Here is a 17,523-nt window from a genome sequence, read left to right as displayed (position 1 = left end):
TTCCAGCTCATGTGCCTCTCCCCGGAAGTCTCTGAAGGAGCTGTCGCGAGAGATGGGCCGGGAGGTTTGGACCCCTGTGTGGCGCACGCTGTCCTTGTGCTGCCGGCATTTGCTCAGGAGCTCTTCGTACTTCTCCAGCAAGGCGTGATACTGCTCGTCCACTTCCCTCAGGATGGACATGCCCCGCTTGCGCACGTTGTTAGCGTGCAGCGTGTAATTGCCCTCGTGCCGGCTCACGGCATCCTTGGTCACAATGGCATTGAGGGCGGTGTCACTGCAGCTTTTCCGGACAGGGTGGTTTGGGGAAGGCGTCATTGATGGCCCGTGACCTTTTCCTCCCTCCTCCTCAGAGAGGTCGATGTAGTCTGCTTCAGGGGCGTTATTCAGTGGCTCCAGGAGGGCCTCGGACAAGTTGTCTTCTCTGCTGAGCAGATATTTCTTGACTTGTTTCATCTGTTGTAGCTCTAGGAGCTCTGCTTCTAGCTCCTTGATGCGCAATTTGCAGTTCTCCATCTCGCACACCCGCTGCTCGAGGTCCGAGTACTCCTGAATAACGGAGGTGTACTCTCGCTCAACCCTCTCCTTCCGCTGCTTCTCCTGGTTGACTTGGGACCTCAGGGAGTTCACCATGGCCTGGAGGCGCTCGTTCTCCCTCTCCAGTGGCTTCTGGTTGAACTCTGTGGAAGAGCTGTGGACCTGGAATGCGTCCTCATACCTGAAAGAGAAGAAAGACCCTTGAGAGAGTCTGATCAAGTGACAGTCACTAAGTCCACTGGTACCCAGGGAAGAGATTGCTGAGCCAGTATCTGAGCACATGGAGTGAGATATTCCTCCTCCTGTGTGCCAGTAGACCACAAGGTGTGGCTGGGGCTCTTCTGGACACGGAGACAAGTCTGTCCCAGAGAACCTGCAGTCTCGTTTGATAGCAATGAAGACAGGAGGGAAATTAAACCCTAAAAGGTAAAGGACACATATGGTTAATGGACAAACCACCAATGTTGCTGTGAAGCAAGGATGAATGTTCAAGTGCAGCTACCAGTCTGAGCTGAATGTAGAAGGCTTTGAGGTTTTCCTTCTGGAGTTCATCAGCTGCTCACTGCACCTGCCAGCAACCCCAGACCCCACCCAGCCAAAACCCAGAAGGACAGCCTCTGCCCTCCTGTGTCTGGGAGATGCTTCAGAGAGAGTGGGAGATTTGTGCAGCATGGGAGGCATACAGAGACTTTTGACAGAGTTACCCCTTCACTGCCTGGGAGGCGATAACATGCACATCCCTCTCCCGTTGTGTTGCTGTCAGAAATGAGATTTTCCTCCTCCTCAGTGAAGTGCCCATGGCATCCTCCCTGGTTAGAACAGATTGGAAAGAGCAAGCACTGCTGCTTCCCCTGGGAGGCGTGACCGGTGGCGGGGGGTATTGAACAGATTTCCAAGTTACTGAAGGGCAGCCTGACCTTCGGAGCCAACTACAGATCTGCAAACTGAACAGAGGTCCCGAGGCACTGGGGAGAGTGGGATTGGTGGGAAAAGAACCACAGAGACATTAAGTGGATTTTGCTGGGGGTTAGGTTGTGCCCTCATAAAATCCTGGCTGCTGCTGCAGTGGAAGTATCTTTTGTTCATATCCTCTGGCAGGGGATGCTTTCAGTAACAAAGTTTATTGATTGCTTATCTATTTAAAGAAGCCTCTATTGTGGACAAAGCTGAGCAAGAAATGCCCTCACGAGGTCAGTGAATTAACACAGTGGCTGGGTTTTAAGGAGGATCAAGTGTGCCATAGTGCTGAAGGCGTTTGCACAACATGAGCAGCATGTGGCGTATCTTGGTGTGTGACTGATGCTCTTGGGTGGTACAGGGCAAAACGCGCCATCTCCACTGGTTTCAGTGTGCCAGAGATGCTGGTGCTGTGCTGGGAGGCAGCTGCAAAGGGAAAACGGGCTGTGCTGGTTCAGGAAGGGTAGTTGCATAGGCAGGCAGCTTGAGGTAAGGGATCCTCTTCATATGATGTGTTACTGGGTGGGCTGCACTGGGAAAGGCTGGTTTGAGCTATCTAGAGCTGGAGCAATGCGTCTTGTCTGGTGTGTGCTCCTGCACAGCTCCCTGCCAACACACCAGGAGCGTCCCAGCCACTCCAGACAATGCCTGTCTCCTGCAGCCTGGCCCAGTGCAGCTGCATGAGGCATCCAGGTCCTCCTGGATAGCTGAAAATGAACTTGTGTCTCCCCATCTGAGGCACCGCTGATGCTGGGATCGTGAGGGCTCTGCTTTGCCAACACCACCTGCTCAGGCAGGTGGGCAGGAGAAAGGGAGCTCTCCACCTCCAGCATTGAGTTTCAGGTTCTGATGCAGAGCCTAGCCCTCTGTAGGGGTGTATGTGGGGTTTTGTGCACCCCTGGGAGAACAAACCCACCACATCCCCCCCTCACAGGCAGAGGACGCAGGAGAGGAGGTTGGAAAGTTTGCTAAAGGCGCAGCTCAGTACCTGGGGCTGGAGCACAGCTCCTTAAGGCAGGGGAAGGTGTGGATGGTTCGGCGCCGCTCCCTCTTCTCCCGCCGGATGCGGAGCTGCTCCAAGCTCCGCATTTCCTCCACCTGCTTCTGCAGCTCCTCCACTTGATTCTGCAGCCCCTCAATTGTTTCCGTCAAGCTGTGGAGAGAGGAGGGATCATGGATGAGGAGTTGGGCACTACAGGTCCTTGAAAGGTGTTTTTTCCCTATAGAGAAAGCCAATCTATGGAAGGTGCTTCCAGTTTCTAGCATGTGCTCTGCAAGTGTGACAGCCCTTGCTTTTCATGGCAGTGGTTGGTCTTTCTCTGCATGGTCACTTTTGAACGGGGGAGTTTGTAGAAAAGGGTGAGGGGTTTAAGCAGTGGCAAGGGATCGTACTAGTTTGAGACCCTCTGTCCTCAAATCATAGACACTACCCCAGAATGCCTCTGCACTAGAAACAACCAGATGAGCTGTTTACTTTCTTCTTGTTTATCTTGTAGAGCTAAACACAGAGAGACCGGGCAGAGATTTAGGTTTCTTCTGGCTGTGAATGCAGTTTGTAAAGCTCTCTGCTCTGAAAACTCCTCTCTGCACAGCCGTTAGCAAAAGATGCTGCATTGCAAGGACACGGCTCAGTCTGTTGTTTCCAGGGATGACCTTGATCATGGGCTTGTTTTAGGAAAGAAAAGTTATTGATAAACTGGTGTTTCAGCATGGCCTAGCCAGGGTTTCATTAGATGCTGGATCTGTGCCTAGTGTTTCTGTTGAGCTGTGTGCTGGGGACCTCCCTGATCTGATTATGTGCCTCTTCTTCAAGGGAACACATCTGAGGAGGAGGAGAAGGAGGAGAGGCTGCCCTGGCTCTCTCCTGGCAGCTACAGACACTGCTTTATCCAGCCCTTGTCCCAGGAGTGTCTGTGCTGTGGCTGATCTCTGCTAACCAGCATCAGCACCACGAGCTCGTGTTGTAAATAGTTGCAAAACCTGACCGAGAATGGCTTAACTAATGAGGACGTGCTGCACTTTGGGGCAGGGGAAAGGGGAGATGAAGGTCTCCTGGGTACAGCATTGCTGTGGTGGGAGGAGGGGAGGCCATACCACTGGATCTTCTGTTGGGATGTCTTGCTTTCCAGCACGAGCTTCTGGTTAGCCAGCTCCAGGTCCCGTGCTGTCAGGTCCAGCTGCTCGTAGACTTTCGCATGCTGTTCGTTCATCTGCCGCAACATCTCTAGTTGCTTGGTCAGGTACTGCAAGAAAAGGCAAAACAGAAACACTCTGTATCCCAAATCCAGGTTGTTTCACAGGCAGGAATTTCTGCAGTCTTTGCTTGCTCTGATAATGTGTTTTGTGGCTGATTTATCCTCTGCCTGGTTGAAGCTTCTTCCACAGCTGATATATTCATACTCCCCGTCTACTGTAAATATTTTTGTGTCTAAAATATGACTGAACTTCCCCTGCTCTCTGTGAAGGGCACTAACCTCAACCTTTCTCTGTTCAGCTGCTTTTTCATTCTCAGTACCCAAAGGAAGTTGATATCCCTGGGACCATGACCCTTCACCAAAGCTGACTGAAATTGGCCAGTTGGTTACTGGATCGTCTAACAGATCGATTGCAGAAGCTGTGTTTCCTTGGGAATTCAGTCTAAAACTCTGAGTCTGTGAAATGTGAGGAGACCTGCAGTTCCTGTGTGTTTGCAGACCACTTTCTGTGGGTCTGTCATTGCAAGATTTTATCCTGTGAAGACTGGGAGAGGGGCATCTACCCAAGTGCTCAACCTCACCTGGGACCAGGACCCAAATCCATGGTGCAAGCACTCCTGAAGGGCTGCTGGGGGGGTGACATGGCTAAATCCATCCACCGGTTTCCTGGGGCATCAGCTGTCAGATTCCTGCAGCCATCACACGCTGCCCTTGTGAACTCTGAGCCCTCCTCTGCCCTGAGTCCTTTTAAATTAAGGGGTTTTCAATCTTTTTTGGTTCACAGATCACTAGAAGTTTTCCAGTGGATGAAAACGCTCCCAGCACAGCAGGTTTTAGCCTCTAAGCTTAGATCCGTGGGCTCTTAGAAATACTGCCCTGATCCCAAAGGATGCTTGAAACAGTGGTTTAGATTGCAGCTCTTGGAGAAAGAGCTATTTTATGCCTCTAACAAAAGGGCCTGTGTTATGGGGATGCCGAGGGGCCAGCTGGGAACAAACGCAATTATAAATAACTGGAATCAAGGCAAAGCTGCAGCAGAGTGAAGAGAAATGAATGTGGAGGCTGGCGGATGGGCAGGGAAAGGCCAAACGTGGCCCAGATACAACCTGGTGCCAAAATCTGGCACGCACATCTGGGCAGGGGGTGGGGATGTGAAAAGAGAGAAAATCCGAGTTAGTGGGGAAAAGGGGTGGGCTTGACCAGGCCTTAATCCACCCTGCTTCAGGCACATACAGAAGGGAATTTAACTCCTGTGCCCCATGGCACATCCCTTCCTTTCTCCTGGCATCTGAGCTGTTGGCATTGGTGGAAGCGCCCCTTTGCCACCATCGTCCTTAGGTGACAGCAGTGATGGAGCAGCTCCCATCCCCACCCCTGGCCCAACTGCTGTCCCTACCTCGATCTCCTGTACTTGCTCCTCGTTGGTGGCGTACATCTGCTGCAGGGAGTCTTCCAGCTCTTTGTTGCGCTCCAGCAGCGTCTTCCCCAGCTCTGCCGCCAAGTGCAAGTCTGAAAAGCAGACGGGACAAAGCTGCTGTAGTTCCTGCAGTGGGTGCATGTGGTGGGATCCCCGAATGCCAGCGCACTGAACACAGTGGCACACTTTGCACGGTGCTGGTTATATTGGCAGGCTTTGATATGAATGCATGCTTATGGGAAAGACAGAATCTGACCTCTCTCATCTTGCTGGGCTGCAGGAATGAGGGGAAGCGGAGCTCAGGACATCTGCAGCTCCTCCACACCATGAGGATTTGGTGCCTGCCTGGCTGCATAACCCTTTTGCGATGCATTACACACAGTGTAGCCAGGATCAGGCCCATGGGGCTTGGCTGTGACGGTTGGATGGATCAGCACCTCCATCCCCTATCACCGAGACCTGTGGTGCTGAGAGGGGCTCAGCATTCACCAGAATGAGAGTGAGGGTTGGTAAAGCCCTGCAGGGCCTTGGGGATGCTCTGTAAATTATATTATTATCACTAATGAAGGGAGTGCCTTGCCTTCTCCCGTCAGCCTCCATCCATCACCTGGTAATAGACTGATGTGAGTAATAAAACCACGCGTGGCCTGAGGGGGCTGGAAGCGCCTCCTGCAACTGCCACCCCAGAAGCGCTGCGGAGGCTGGGTCTGCAGCTCTTTCCTTGGGGCAGCTCCAGGGTGAGGATAAACTGCTTTGTATTCACTCTCTGCCACCTCTAAACGCCCTTAGGAAGCTACTGAAATAGTTGGACTTTAGGAGAAGTGCAGGGAGAAATAGATGTTGATAGTGTGGTTGGCTTAAAATACTGGGTTTGTGGCCTCTTGGGTAAAGAAAAAGCCCCAGGACTCCGAGTCCTGCATGAGCCAAAGCTTGTGTAACTCAGGTGATGTTGTTTGGGGTGTCACAGCTGGCTTTGATAATATCCCCTTGCTTTCCCAGAAATTGGTTGTTTTTTTAAAGCCTGACCTCTTGTGATATGTGGATTCCTATTTTTCCTGGTGCTTTTAGAGGAGAGTTTCTAGCTCTTACAGCAGCAAACTGGGAATTTGATCTTGAGCCTTTGAAAGGTAAGGAAACACGTCCTGCTGTGTACTATTGTTCTTTCTCTCTCCAGTATCATGCAGTTCTAGATAATTAAGGATGGGCAATCCTGCAGTGTGTGAGAGGACTGGGATTTCCTGCCCTGGCATTTTCTCAGCCCATCGTAATGCTTGCAGGTAATGAAGTGTTTGCAAAGGCTCTGCCAGGGCTGAGAGGGGCTATAATTTCTTCCAGCAGTTAATTTGGTCATGAAGTTGATTAGGAAAGACGGATATTTGGTTACTAAGACAAGAAGAGGGGGAACCGGGACATCTAGGATGTATTCTGAGCATGGGAAAATCACTGATCTCTCATATTCAAATGGCACATTACAAAATGAGACCAACACTGACCTCTTGGACATGGTGCTCACAGGGAGGAGAGCTGTGAGTGCTTGGGATGGGGCTTTGCTGATGGATAATGCTGCACTGTGGGAAGCGCTGGTACATCATTAGTTTGAGTGATGGCCATATTCTTTCCATGCAGCTCTGGCAGTGCTGGAAGTCTGGCTCCCCAGCTGTGGTCCAGCCAACATCTGCTCCATGTGACCTCGAATCTATCCTTTACCATGGGAATGTGCTATCCAGCTGTGGCCTGCATTGCAGGGTGTTATTCCAGGCAGTGACCTTTTAAATTATAATCCTCATCATTGCACAGTGACCTGGTCTGAGGGCTGCAATCCCTGCTATCAGTGCAATCAAAATATTGGCACTTTTCCTCATGGACAGCCCTCCTCAGAATCACAGAATCTCAGGAGTTGGAAGGGACCTCAAAAGATCATCCAGTCCAACCCCCCTGCCAGAGCAGGATCACCTAAACTAGGTCACACAGGAACACGTCCAGGTTAGCCTTGAATGTCTGCAGAGAAGGAGACTCCACAACCTCTCTGGGCAGCCTGGTCCAGTGCTCTGTAACCCTCATAGTAAAAAAGTTTTTCCTCATGTTCGCATGGAACCTCCTATGTTCCAGCTTGCTCCCATTGCCCCTTGTCCTGTCACTGGACATCAGAGAGAAGAGCCTGGCTCCTTCCTCCTGACACTCGCCCTTTACAAATTTATAAACATTAATGAGGTCACCCCTCAGTCTCCTCCAAGCTAAAGAGACCCAGCTCCCTCAGCCGCTCCTCATAAGGGAGATGCTCCACTCTCTCGATCATCCTTGTGGCCCTGCATTGGACTCTTTCAAGCAATTCCCTGTCCTTCGTGAACTGAGGAGCCCAGAACTGAACACAATATTCCAAATGTGGTCTCACCAGGGCAGAGTAGAGGGGAAGAAGAACCTCTCTCGACCTACAACCACCCCCTCCTCCACCTATATTTTTTGTTTTCCAAAGCACCAAATTTCTCTGGTTTCCAAAGTGCCCCTGGGAGACGGAGTGTTTGCTGCACCAGCTGGGGATGGGGGAAACAGCCAGATGCCAGCAGAGCTGGAGGACAATTTGTGCCTTTAAGCTGCTTGGGGCTGTGTTTAATGGCACTGCCACCTTGCCAGAGCTGGTGTCATTGCTGGAGACTGGCGCTCTGGAAATCGCATCTCTTCGCAGAAAGCGGGGCCCCAGCACAGAGGTCTGTAGCTGAGAGGGCTTTGTGCTGTGCTCCAGGTAATGAGTCGAGTGTGTCCCCGTCCCCACGGATTACACCAGTGCTCTCCCACCATATGGCATCCAATTTAATCAGCTGGGGTTGAGTTAAGTGGATTAGGCAGTGTAAGATCCCGCATTGTAATTTAAAGGGCTCTGTCAGCAATAATTTAATGGGGGAAATGGGCAGCGTTTGGGGATGACTGGGAAAGAGGAAAGAACAGGGCTGAGCTCTGAGGAGGAAATTGATTCTTCATTTCCATTTTGAGCATAATGGCCTGGGAGACTCCAGGCTTGAAGAGCACAGGGGAGTTGGTTCTTTTGGTATCTTTTATCTTCCTCAGACATCCTCACACACTCTCTCTCTGCATGTCAGCCAGCCAAAGCATCCTCAGTAATCCTGTCTTGTCTGAGCCCTCTTACCCACCTGTTGGTCTCCCTCAGGCTGTGGGACCAAGGGGAGGGAGGGGATGCTGCATGGAAATGCTTTAATGTCGTCTTTAGACCAGATCACTCTTGATCTTTCTGCTAATTGTGGCTCTGCACTGGCTGGGGGATCACACAGCTTCTCTCCTTGGAGACCTCAGATACCTGAGGCTCAGTGTGAAATTTCAGTTGTCTAGAGGGGAGAAAAGCTATTTAGGAATTTGGGGGTTCTCTCTGCATAGCACTGTGGTTTTCCCACAATTTTTTTGTATCCATTTTTGCTTCTCCACTCAGATCAGCCAGTCAGGGCTGTACAACTTGCTCTAATTTAGCAGATATACTGATGCCTCCCTTCCCCCTCCCCTCTGGATGCAGAAGGAGGAATAAAGTGGTGGGGAGCGGCTGTGCTGCGTGTCCACTCGCTGTGCCCAATCCCTCTGCAGCCTGCCTGTGCTGAAGGCACCACCATGAAATAGTCAATATTCAACTTAAAAGCTGGGGGGTCTTGGTGTTGCCCAAATCCTATTTGGGAGAGGAATGTGGATGCAAACTGTGCTGGACAGCACCAGCTCGGTGCTCTCTGGCTCTCAGTGCTGCGAGCGTTGACGTGACCAATTAACACCAGTCAAGGAGACACCCCGCATCCCCAAACAAAGAGCTGCGCCTACGGAGCAAAATGGAGGGAGGGACGGAGGCTGCATTTCCCTGCGAGCTTCCTCGGGAAAGGCGCCTGAGCGAGGAGGGAGGGGAAGAGGAGAGACCATATGGTGGGAAAGGAGCAGGAGTTGAACCAAAGCCGTGCTTGGTACTGGGGAGGGTGGCTGGGCAGCACGTCTGGGAGGTTGCCATCCTGAAGCTACAGAGATCATCGTCAGCCCAGTGATAATTCTGCTGGCAAATTTGACAAAATCTGATGCAAAAGCTGCAGCAGGTTGTCTGTGACTGAAAGAAGCTGAGGAATGAACTGCGGGGTATTCCCCTGCTGCAGCAGCCCATGGCAATGCTGGCACAGGCAGATGTGCACTGCATGGGGCCACTGCTGAGCTGAGCGCTTCCCCAGCCCTCGCAGCAGCTTGCGATCAGGCACAAAGAGGGTTTGGAGCCATTTCTGCCTCCCAGTGCTGGCCCACATCTGTTTGGGCAGAGCAGTCTTTACCACAGCCCAGTCTCTGAAGGGTTTTATCTCCCCTGCCCCATCACCTTTTGGTTGTGGCTTTAGGGGAGCGTAAGCCTGGTGCTGGGCAGGGGAGGTTTCAGCTGCTCTCGGCATGACAGTGATTCAGTAGCTATTCAGATGGTCCTCGTAAATACAGCATTCTGGAGGAAGCCACCATCTGGAGCAGCCGCTTTGGGCTTTCCCCCATCTTTTCTCTCTTGCATCAAGGGATTCCTGTGTTTAGGCTGTGAGAGAACATGCCCTGAGCATGGGTGAGGGATGCTGTGCTTTGCTCCTCACCTTTAAATAACCCAACCCTCTCCCCATCCTGCGGGACAGGCAGGCTTGCAGGGAGCTGTTAGAAGTTCTTTGGCTCACAGAGCTAGAAAGTAAGGGTTTATAGAGTATGTTTTTGAAGGTTCTTTTCAGCTGAGCATCTATTAAGGAGTTATTTGTCCCTTCTTAAAGTGCTGGGGCTGGGTCTGCAGAAAGGGCTGCTCCTCTCCTGCTGCAGATGCTGAATTCACTATGGAGTGGGAAGGAGCAGCTCTGGCATGGAGGTCTCTTGAGGAAGTTCGGGGTGCTTGTTAGCTGATGGATGGGGTAGGTTGAGAGTTAAGAACTGATGTTTAATGCTGTTGACGTTTAATTTAATTGCATTTGCTGCCTGCTCCATTACACACGGGTACTTAGAGTCAAGGGTAGGTGCAATTATTTCTTTCAAAATCTAAATAAATGATGCTATGCTGGTTTACCCCAGGGTAGGGTGTACTTGCTAGTCATTTATTTTTCTTCTTAGTTGCAATGGATTGTGCTGTCTGTGTATATTACAATAAAGATCAGCTTTTGTGTGTCACGTACTGCTGCTCCGTGGCAGGTGATGGAGGCAATCTATGCACTTAGTCCTTATAAACTTTTGCAATGGAACATGCTGGGATGCAGAGAAGCGAGTGCCATCTGACAGCATCTTGCAAACAACCTGGAAAAGCCTTTTCAATGTGCCGATTCCACAGATTATAGTGTTTCCTGTGGCCAGGCAGAGCTATCAGAGAGCCACCAGTGTATGGTGTGGATTCTCCATCCCCTTTACACTGGTATAGCTCAGACTCTGCTACCCAAATGAGCTTTGCACTCGATGTTGTGTGTGTTTTTTGTGGGGACCTGTCACTTTGGCATAATCAAATGTACCACAAAGGCCAGGTTTGCTTTGCAGAGCAGCCCAATGCTGCAAGGGGCAGAGATGCCTCTGGCAGGGCTGGGTGGGAGCAGGTGAGGGCTGTGTGTGAAGCCCCTGCACCACAGCCACCTCCTCCCTCTTCCCCTCTGCGTTTCAAATTGTGGGTCTGAGCTGATGTTGGGTACACGGGCATTGCTGTTAACCTAATGTGATTTGCTGGATTTCCTGCTTGGTTTTTTCTCCCTTTTCTTTCCCTCTTCTTTTTCTTGCATAATCTGTGATGTACCCTTGGGCTGCCTTTGGCTTTGCCAGTCCTTGGTAGTGGGGGAGCTCAGGTGGTTTGCAAGGGGTCAAGGCAAGCACAGTGCAAAGAGAGCAGCTCCCTCCATGCTCTCTCTGATCCCCTGAGTGGCACCAAAAAGTGGCACCCTCCAGGAGTAGAAAACCCTGACAAGGGGCTCAGGGAGGCACTGTCTGTACTGGGCTGTGCTGCAGGGAAGCCCTCCAGCTTGCTTGACCCCTGCTGCTCCCTTCCTTGCCTTCTATATTTTTCAGTCCTATTCAGTATTTCCTTTCTATCAGCTCTTATTTTTTTATTTTTCTCAGATGCTCATCAGGCTTTCTTGATTTAATTGATACTTGCCTCTTCTTTCTGCCCTTTTATCATTCTGTGCCCCAAAGCCTCCCCGTATGTTAACTTTTGAGCCCTAGGATGGTTACCTGTGTTTCTAAGCTGTGTGTATCTATATAAACACATACACAGCAGTCCCAGCCCTGTGCCCGCAGCAATCAATGTGCATTTACCAAGTTGTTAGAGCATGGTAACACAGAGTGTGTTATTAGACCATGGTTGGGCCCCATCTGCATATTTCTCTGCTGTTCTCTTATCTAAACAGCCTCGGTGCCTGTGTTTGCCTTGTAGGCTAAAATGGTTTCAAAGAGCTTGGTGACTCGGAGGCTCTGATAGTGCACCTGGATCAGAAAATGCCCTAGATAAATAGATACAAGTAGAGTTTTGGGGGAGGAGAAGGGAGGAAAGAGAAGGGAGAAAGGCAGCCTGCACTTTCCTGCATTCACCCTTCCTCCAGGCAGTGAAGCTCCAACTAATTAATTATGTTGGGATGCAGAGAGCCATGAATAGAAGCTTTTGCTCTTTTAAAGCTAAAGACACAGACATGTGGATTGATGCCATGTGGGAATCTCATGTCCCCAGAGTGTTTTGGGGGCAGGAGGTTGTGACTGACCCAGGATGGACAAGGACGATGAGCACCAGGGAGATTTTACTTGTTGTCTGTTGCTGTGCACGTACAGAGCCCCAAGCAAAGGCGATCTATGAAGGACAGGTCAGTGTCCTCGCGTGGCAGGGAACAGTGCCCATAGCAATGGGCTGCCACAACCATCTCAGCTCTCCAACCCCGCTTGTGCTCACACAACGTATCCTCCTGCTCCAAGCCATCAGCAGCCAACTTGGCTGCCCTTGCTGCCCTCTTGCTGGGGGGAGGCAGGTGGGACCACTGATCCTCAGCAGTTTGGTCTCCTGGGGAGCAACCAAGTTTCAGCACAACGACCCCTTGCAGCTGCAGCAGCCCCAGCACCACAGCTGCTGGTTACTCCTGTCTGCTGCTTCTCATGTGCCAGAGGCACATAGGTACAGAGAAGATCCTTCTTTCACAGCCATGTGTTACAGCTAAATGCAGAGAACAGCCTGGCCCTCTGCAGCAACACCAAAAACTTGCCCACCTCTTCTCTAGCAGCCCCTTTGCTTGGTTTTAGAGGATATCGTCCTGCACTCTGCTGCTCCATTACTTCCCACCCACTACTGGGAAATGCTCTGGACTCCTGGTCCTCCAGGTGCTAAGCTCACCCACAGCCCAGCTGCCTTGTGCCTAGCTACCGTCACTGACTGGAAATGCTGCCCATGTGGGAAGAGGTCCTGACCTCAGGTGAGCGATCAGTGCCATTTGTGGAGCTAGGCAGTAGGAACATAAGTCTGAGTTTGCAAGGAAAAGGAGTGCTGAAATACTTGATGTACTCTCAAGATGGTGTTATTTATGTCCATTACTACTTCTGAGCAGGATGCAGGACAGTGCTTCTTTCAGGAACCCAACACCAAAACCAGTGTCCCTGAGGCAGCTCTGCTGCAAAGACTGATGCTCTAGGGGGATTTGCTGTGCTGCTCCTTGCTCTGCCTCCTCATGGAGAAACCAGTGCTCAGCCACCACCTCCCAGCCCAGTGTCCCTTCCCAAGACACAACACTTGCTTGGGGCCAAGAAAACTTGAGGACAGCACAATAATGTCCTAGCTCACACTGCCATCGCTGCAGCTGCATAATTGGCAGAGGTCAACACGGACTGCGATACTACCGACTCAAAGCACTGAATTCTTCGGGGAGGAGTTAACTGAGGAGTTAACTGAGAAGTTAACTGAGCAGTGCCAGGGCAGCTGCACTGCACGTGGGATAAACATAAGTGACTTCCCAGAAGGCTCCAGAGGAACAGTCTGTTTAAACTTTTAAAAGAGCTGTCACCTTTTGGAGAGAAAATTTACAACTGTTTGTTAAGTATGTACGGAAAAAAAACCCAAAACCCAAACAGCAAACTCTAATATAAAATCACTTTAACATTCCCAGCTGTGCAAAGACCAGCAGTTGTGTAACATCTGGTCTCATTCCTCCAGGGTATTTTGTATTGGAGTTATTTTCCTAAATTCTTGGCCTGCATATGTATTTTTGAGCAGGTTAAGTAGAAACCTTTAAAGCCTTAAAGATGTGCTTGCTGTGAGCACACAGCTGTATTAGTTGGGTGGGTTGGGAATACACCACTGTGCTGCTCTGGGAAAGGCCTTTTGGTAGAGGAGATGGAGTGTATGCAGCAGCGCGCAAGCTGTGTGTTCACCTGAGTGCTGGCACTGCTTTTAGCAGGAGCAGGATCGGACCCTGGTGCTGTCACAGCTCTAAGTGTTTCCCGACTGTCACACCGAGTCAGTGCATCCACCCTGTCACCAGCCCGCACTGGCTGGCACAGGAGGAAAGAAGAGGATTGAAAAATGCCGGGGTGGAGGGCACAGCCTCTCTGTGCAGAGTGTTAGAGCCTGGTGCCTTGGCTCCCAGTCCCTTGGGCTCAGGGCTGCAATGGGTGGAATGTCCATCAGGAGGTGGACCATAAATCCTTCATGCACAGAGAAATGCCACTGTTAGCTGATTGTTTCAGGATAGGAGATACAGAAAACTGGTTTATTTGTGTTTTTTTCTTTTCCCTTTGCTTCTCCTTTTCCCTTTCCAGCAGTTCCTCTAATTCTGCTCCCTCCCACAGCTGGAAGCATGTGCCTGGGGTTCAGGAGATGTAGAAAGGAGCTTCTGTGAGAAGCCACGAGGGAGACCCTGAAAGTTCCTGTGTGGGGCTCTCTTGTGCCCATTTTTCTTGCTGTCCTCACATAACAGAGTAATTTTTATTTTAGGAAAATACATCTATATATGTTCTTTTTTTTTTAATCCTCCTCAGATTTGGAGGCTCTCATCCCTTCCTCAGACTAACCCAACCATCATCTTATTTCCGTGTCCCCTGTGACTTCTCCAGTCCCTCTTGTCATTCCCAAGCAGCTCAGCAATTAGTCACTGAAAACTTTCCACTTCCATAAGCTACCTGCTGTACTGCACTGCTAAATAAGTAAGTGGCTCAGCTACTGCAGGCAAACCCCCGTCCTTCTGGCTTGCCGCTGGGGAGGAAGGACAGCGAGTTAACTGCTGCGCTCCTGGAGGGCAGGCAAGCTGCGGCCTTGTCCTCTGAGCTGGGCTACCAGAACTGCATGGGACAGAATTAGGAAGAAAATCTTCACTCTGAGGGTGGTGAGGCACTGGCCCATGTTGCCCAGGGAAGTTGTGGATGCCTGCTCCCTGGCAGTGTCCAAGGCCAGGTTGGACGGGGGGCTTTGAGCAGCCTGGGGTGGTGGAAGCTGTCCCTGCCCATGGTGGGGGGGTTGGACTGGATGAGGTCTCTTTCAGCCCAAACCATTCTGTGCTTCTGTGAATTTGGGGTACCTCCTGCTCCCCAGCACAGTGACTCCTTTGGGATTGCAGCTCTGTGGAGCACCCCACGCAGGCTGGGTGATGCAGCAAGCAGGCAGGTATGGGTGCACTGATCCCCATGGTTCACCCCAACCTCAGGAGCACTGGTGACCCTGTGTCTTTACACGGATGAGTTGGGAGTGGTGCGAGCTCAGCACCTTGTGTCATTTTCCTTCTTAGCATGCAAGCAATCAGATGCGTGGCAGGAGGAGAAGGAATTAAAATAAGATCCTTAAATCTGGAGACCTTTAGAGGTTACAGCCGTAAAGTCCTAAGCCTGTATTGCAGATGGTTTGGCCCAAAAATTTCTGTGTCTGCTCAAGAGGAGAGGACTATCAGTCTGGCAGTGTCAATGAGATGATGTGCTGGTTCTTGTACTACCTCTGGTCCTGCCAACTCAGAGCAGAGACAGGCCGTTTAATTTACACGGGAGGAATCGCCCAAGCACTTAGTCTGTATTTAGGCTTCAGGGCCTGCAAGGATGTCATTGAGAGCCCTCCTCTTGGGCTGCACTCTGTGCTCTTTGGCTTAGACCTGGATGCTGGCAGGGAGATAGGAAGGCTGGGAAGGTCAGGGAATGCAGCGGGGTGACTGCGAGGAAGACTCTGCTTGGGAGGCTGCTGCAGGGGAGATGAAGGCCAGAAGTAGCTGGCAGAGAGCTGCTGGGTCTGCTCTCTGCTCTGTTTGGATCCAGATGTGATTGAGTTGGCACCCAGCCTTTCTGAACACAAATGCTTCTGATGAACAGAAAAGGTGTCCCCACTTATCCCCAGCTCATGCTCTCTAATTTTAGCTCATTCATTCTCTCTCTTGGGGTTTGGCTGCACGTACACTCTGTGCACAAGGGATGATGCAACGGGAGCCACATCATCAGTTCTCAATGCCTGGAAGAAGGTTCACCGTTGATGTATTCTGGTTTTAATGCTTACAGGCACAGATTCCCCAGCCCATGGAAGTTAAGGCTGTGGCTGAACCAAAGCAATGCCAATAAGCACAGCCATGCTACCAAGCAATGAGAGTTCCATTTTTACCGCTTTTTTAAAATTAGAAACTGTTCCCAGAGGGAACACCATAAGAATGAACCACCACAGAGGGCACCACTACTGTTTCCATGTCACTGCCAAGTCTTCTGGCTGGGATTTGAGTCTCTGCTTCTATGCGCTAAGGCATCTCGGTCTAATGCCTTGAACCATGCAGGCTTACAGTGTACTAGGGAACAGGTAAAGGAATGTGGAAGGCACCGGCTTCGTCTGAACGAGGTTGGAAGGGCCTTGAGTCTGGGAACCAGATCTTGCTGCCTCCAGGGCAAGTGGTTGATGCAGTCAGTTGCTGTGGGCACTTCAGTGGGGGGGGAAAGGGCAATTGGAGTTTATTTTCTTGAAAAAATGAGTTATTTCAGCAAGTCAAATCTCTGTGAAGGATGAGGAGGAAAGTAACAGGTGCTTGGAGTAGAGCTGGAGGCATGATTTCCTCTGTGGTGCTAAAATGGTTAATTAACATAATCATCACAGAGCTCCCAGTTAAGCCATCCGTTGCTTAGCAAACAGTTTTGGATGTAAATGTAATAAATATTTGATTATGCTGTGAAATGACGATAAAGGCCCAGCAACAAACTGCTTCACAGAAGAACCTTCTCTGCTCTCCTAGCTTAGGTTGTGCCTTGTTTGTCCCACCCTTTGCTCCTAAGGAACGGTCTGTAAGGCTTTTGTCCTCCGCCTTCCTGGTGCTGCTGCCAGGCGTGGGTTTCTATGTGACCCTGGGCTGTTGGCATGCTGATCCTCTCAGCAATGCCGGCCAGCGACTGCCTCGTAATCATGCTATGCTGGATGTCCTTCATCATACTTCCACCCCCGCATTCCCAAACCAACAGCTTCACAGCTGTGCCCTCACCAAAGACCTCCAGATGCTGCTATGGGTGTAATGTGAAGGTGCAGTGGATGTGGCCAAAGTTGAGCACTGTCCTTCATGACGCTTTGTGCACCATGCAAATTAATTACAGTTGTAATTACCCTGTAGGACCTTTCCAGTTGGCTACTTTTAGTTAAAGCCTTCCCCGTGTCTTCTTCTGAGTTTGTGCAAGCCTGTGCAGCCCCCATTCATACAGAAGGCTGCAAACCCCACAGCTGGGCTTTGTTTTGGGTCCTTTTTTTTCCTCCAGTCTTGTATGTGCTTAAAGGTGGAGTCTTTGACTCCATCAATTCATCATCTGTAGGAGGTTATTCTGCATTTACACTGCTGGGACCGAGCTGGGAACCTGGCCTGCAGTGGGAAGGTGGTTTTATTGTTTTGAGCCAGTTGTATGGTGCCAATGCTGACTCATGAACCTGACACCAGGGACAGCGTTAGGCTAAAAAAATCAATTGGTCCTGCGTTGTTCAACACTCCCCATATTCACCCGTAGTTCTGCTGTTCCTCAGCCTGCATCCTGCCCCTGGACCGGTGCCCAGCTCCCTTGTGAGCCATGGGAAGACGTCACCCAGAAATGTGAATTTCTGAGTATTCAAAGGCTGCACTGTTTATTCAGCTGATAGCTCCATCTCCATGCTCTGCCCTGGCTTAATTTGAGCGTTGTGTTTCAAAGAACGGGGCCCAGTACCCTGCTACTGATACTTCCTGTTAACTGAGAAATTAGGGTTAAAAACCAGCTGCAAAAATCCGTGGGGGGCTGGTTATCATTCCTTGCTGGGCCTCTGCCCTGCAGCTGAAGTTGTGTAAACTTTAAATCATGACATAATGTCCTGGAGCGATGGTGGGCAGAGGCACTGCAGCTGGATCGCACGGCCCTGCTGACAGTCAGCTGGCTAAAGCAAATATGTAACTGTACCGTACCTATAGTGCAACGTGTCGGAGGGTACCGTGTTTAGGTAGGAATTATTTT

At 50.7% G+C, this 17,523-nt stretch overlaps 1 protein-coding gene across 1 annotated transcript in view; it reads right to left on the bottom strand.

Annotated features, from left to right (window-relative positions):
• CDR2L (cerebellar degeneration-related protein 2-like) overlaps nucleotides 1–17,523 on the bottom strand; it is an 18,691-nt gene that overhangs the window by 183 nt on the left and 985 nt on the right. Inside the window, exons 2-5 of the mRNA XM_010189558.1 lie at nucleotides 5,083–5,195; nucleotides 3,586–3,734; nucleotides 2,480–2,644; nucleotides 1–715 (exon numbers count right to left, since the gene is read on the bottom strand). The exon at nucleotides 1–715 is cut by the window's left edge and continues 183 nt beyond it. Of these exons, the coding sequence (XP_010187860.1) occupies nucleotides 1–715; nucleotides 2,480–2,644; nucleotides 3,586–3,734; nucleotides 5,083–5,195 (1,142 nt within the window). The remainder of the gene's footprint in view (nucleotides 716–2,479; nucleotides 2,645–3,585; nucleotides 3,735–5,082; nucleotides 5,196–17,523) is intronic.

The sequence above is a fragment of the Mesitornis unicolor genome, unplaced genomic scaffold (genome assembly GCF_000695765.1).
Source record: "Mesitornis unicolor isolate BGI_N332 unplaced genomic scaffold, ASM69576v1 scaffold11328, whole genome shotgun sequence".
NCBI lineage: Eukaryota > Metazoa > Chordata > Aves > Mesitornithiformes > Mesitornithidae > Mesitornis > Mesitornis unicolor.
Note: the sequence above shows the minus strand (reverse complement) of the source record. Positions and strands in the feature narration are given on the sequence as shown.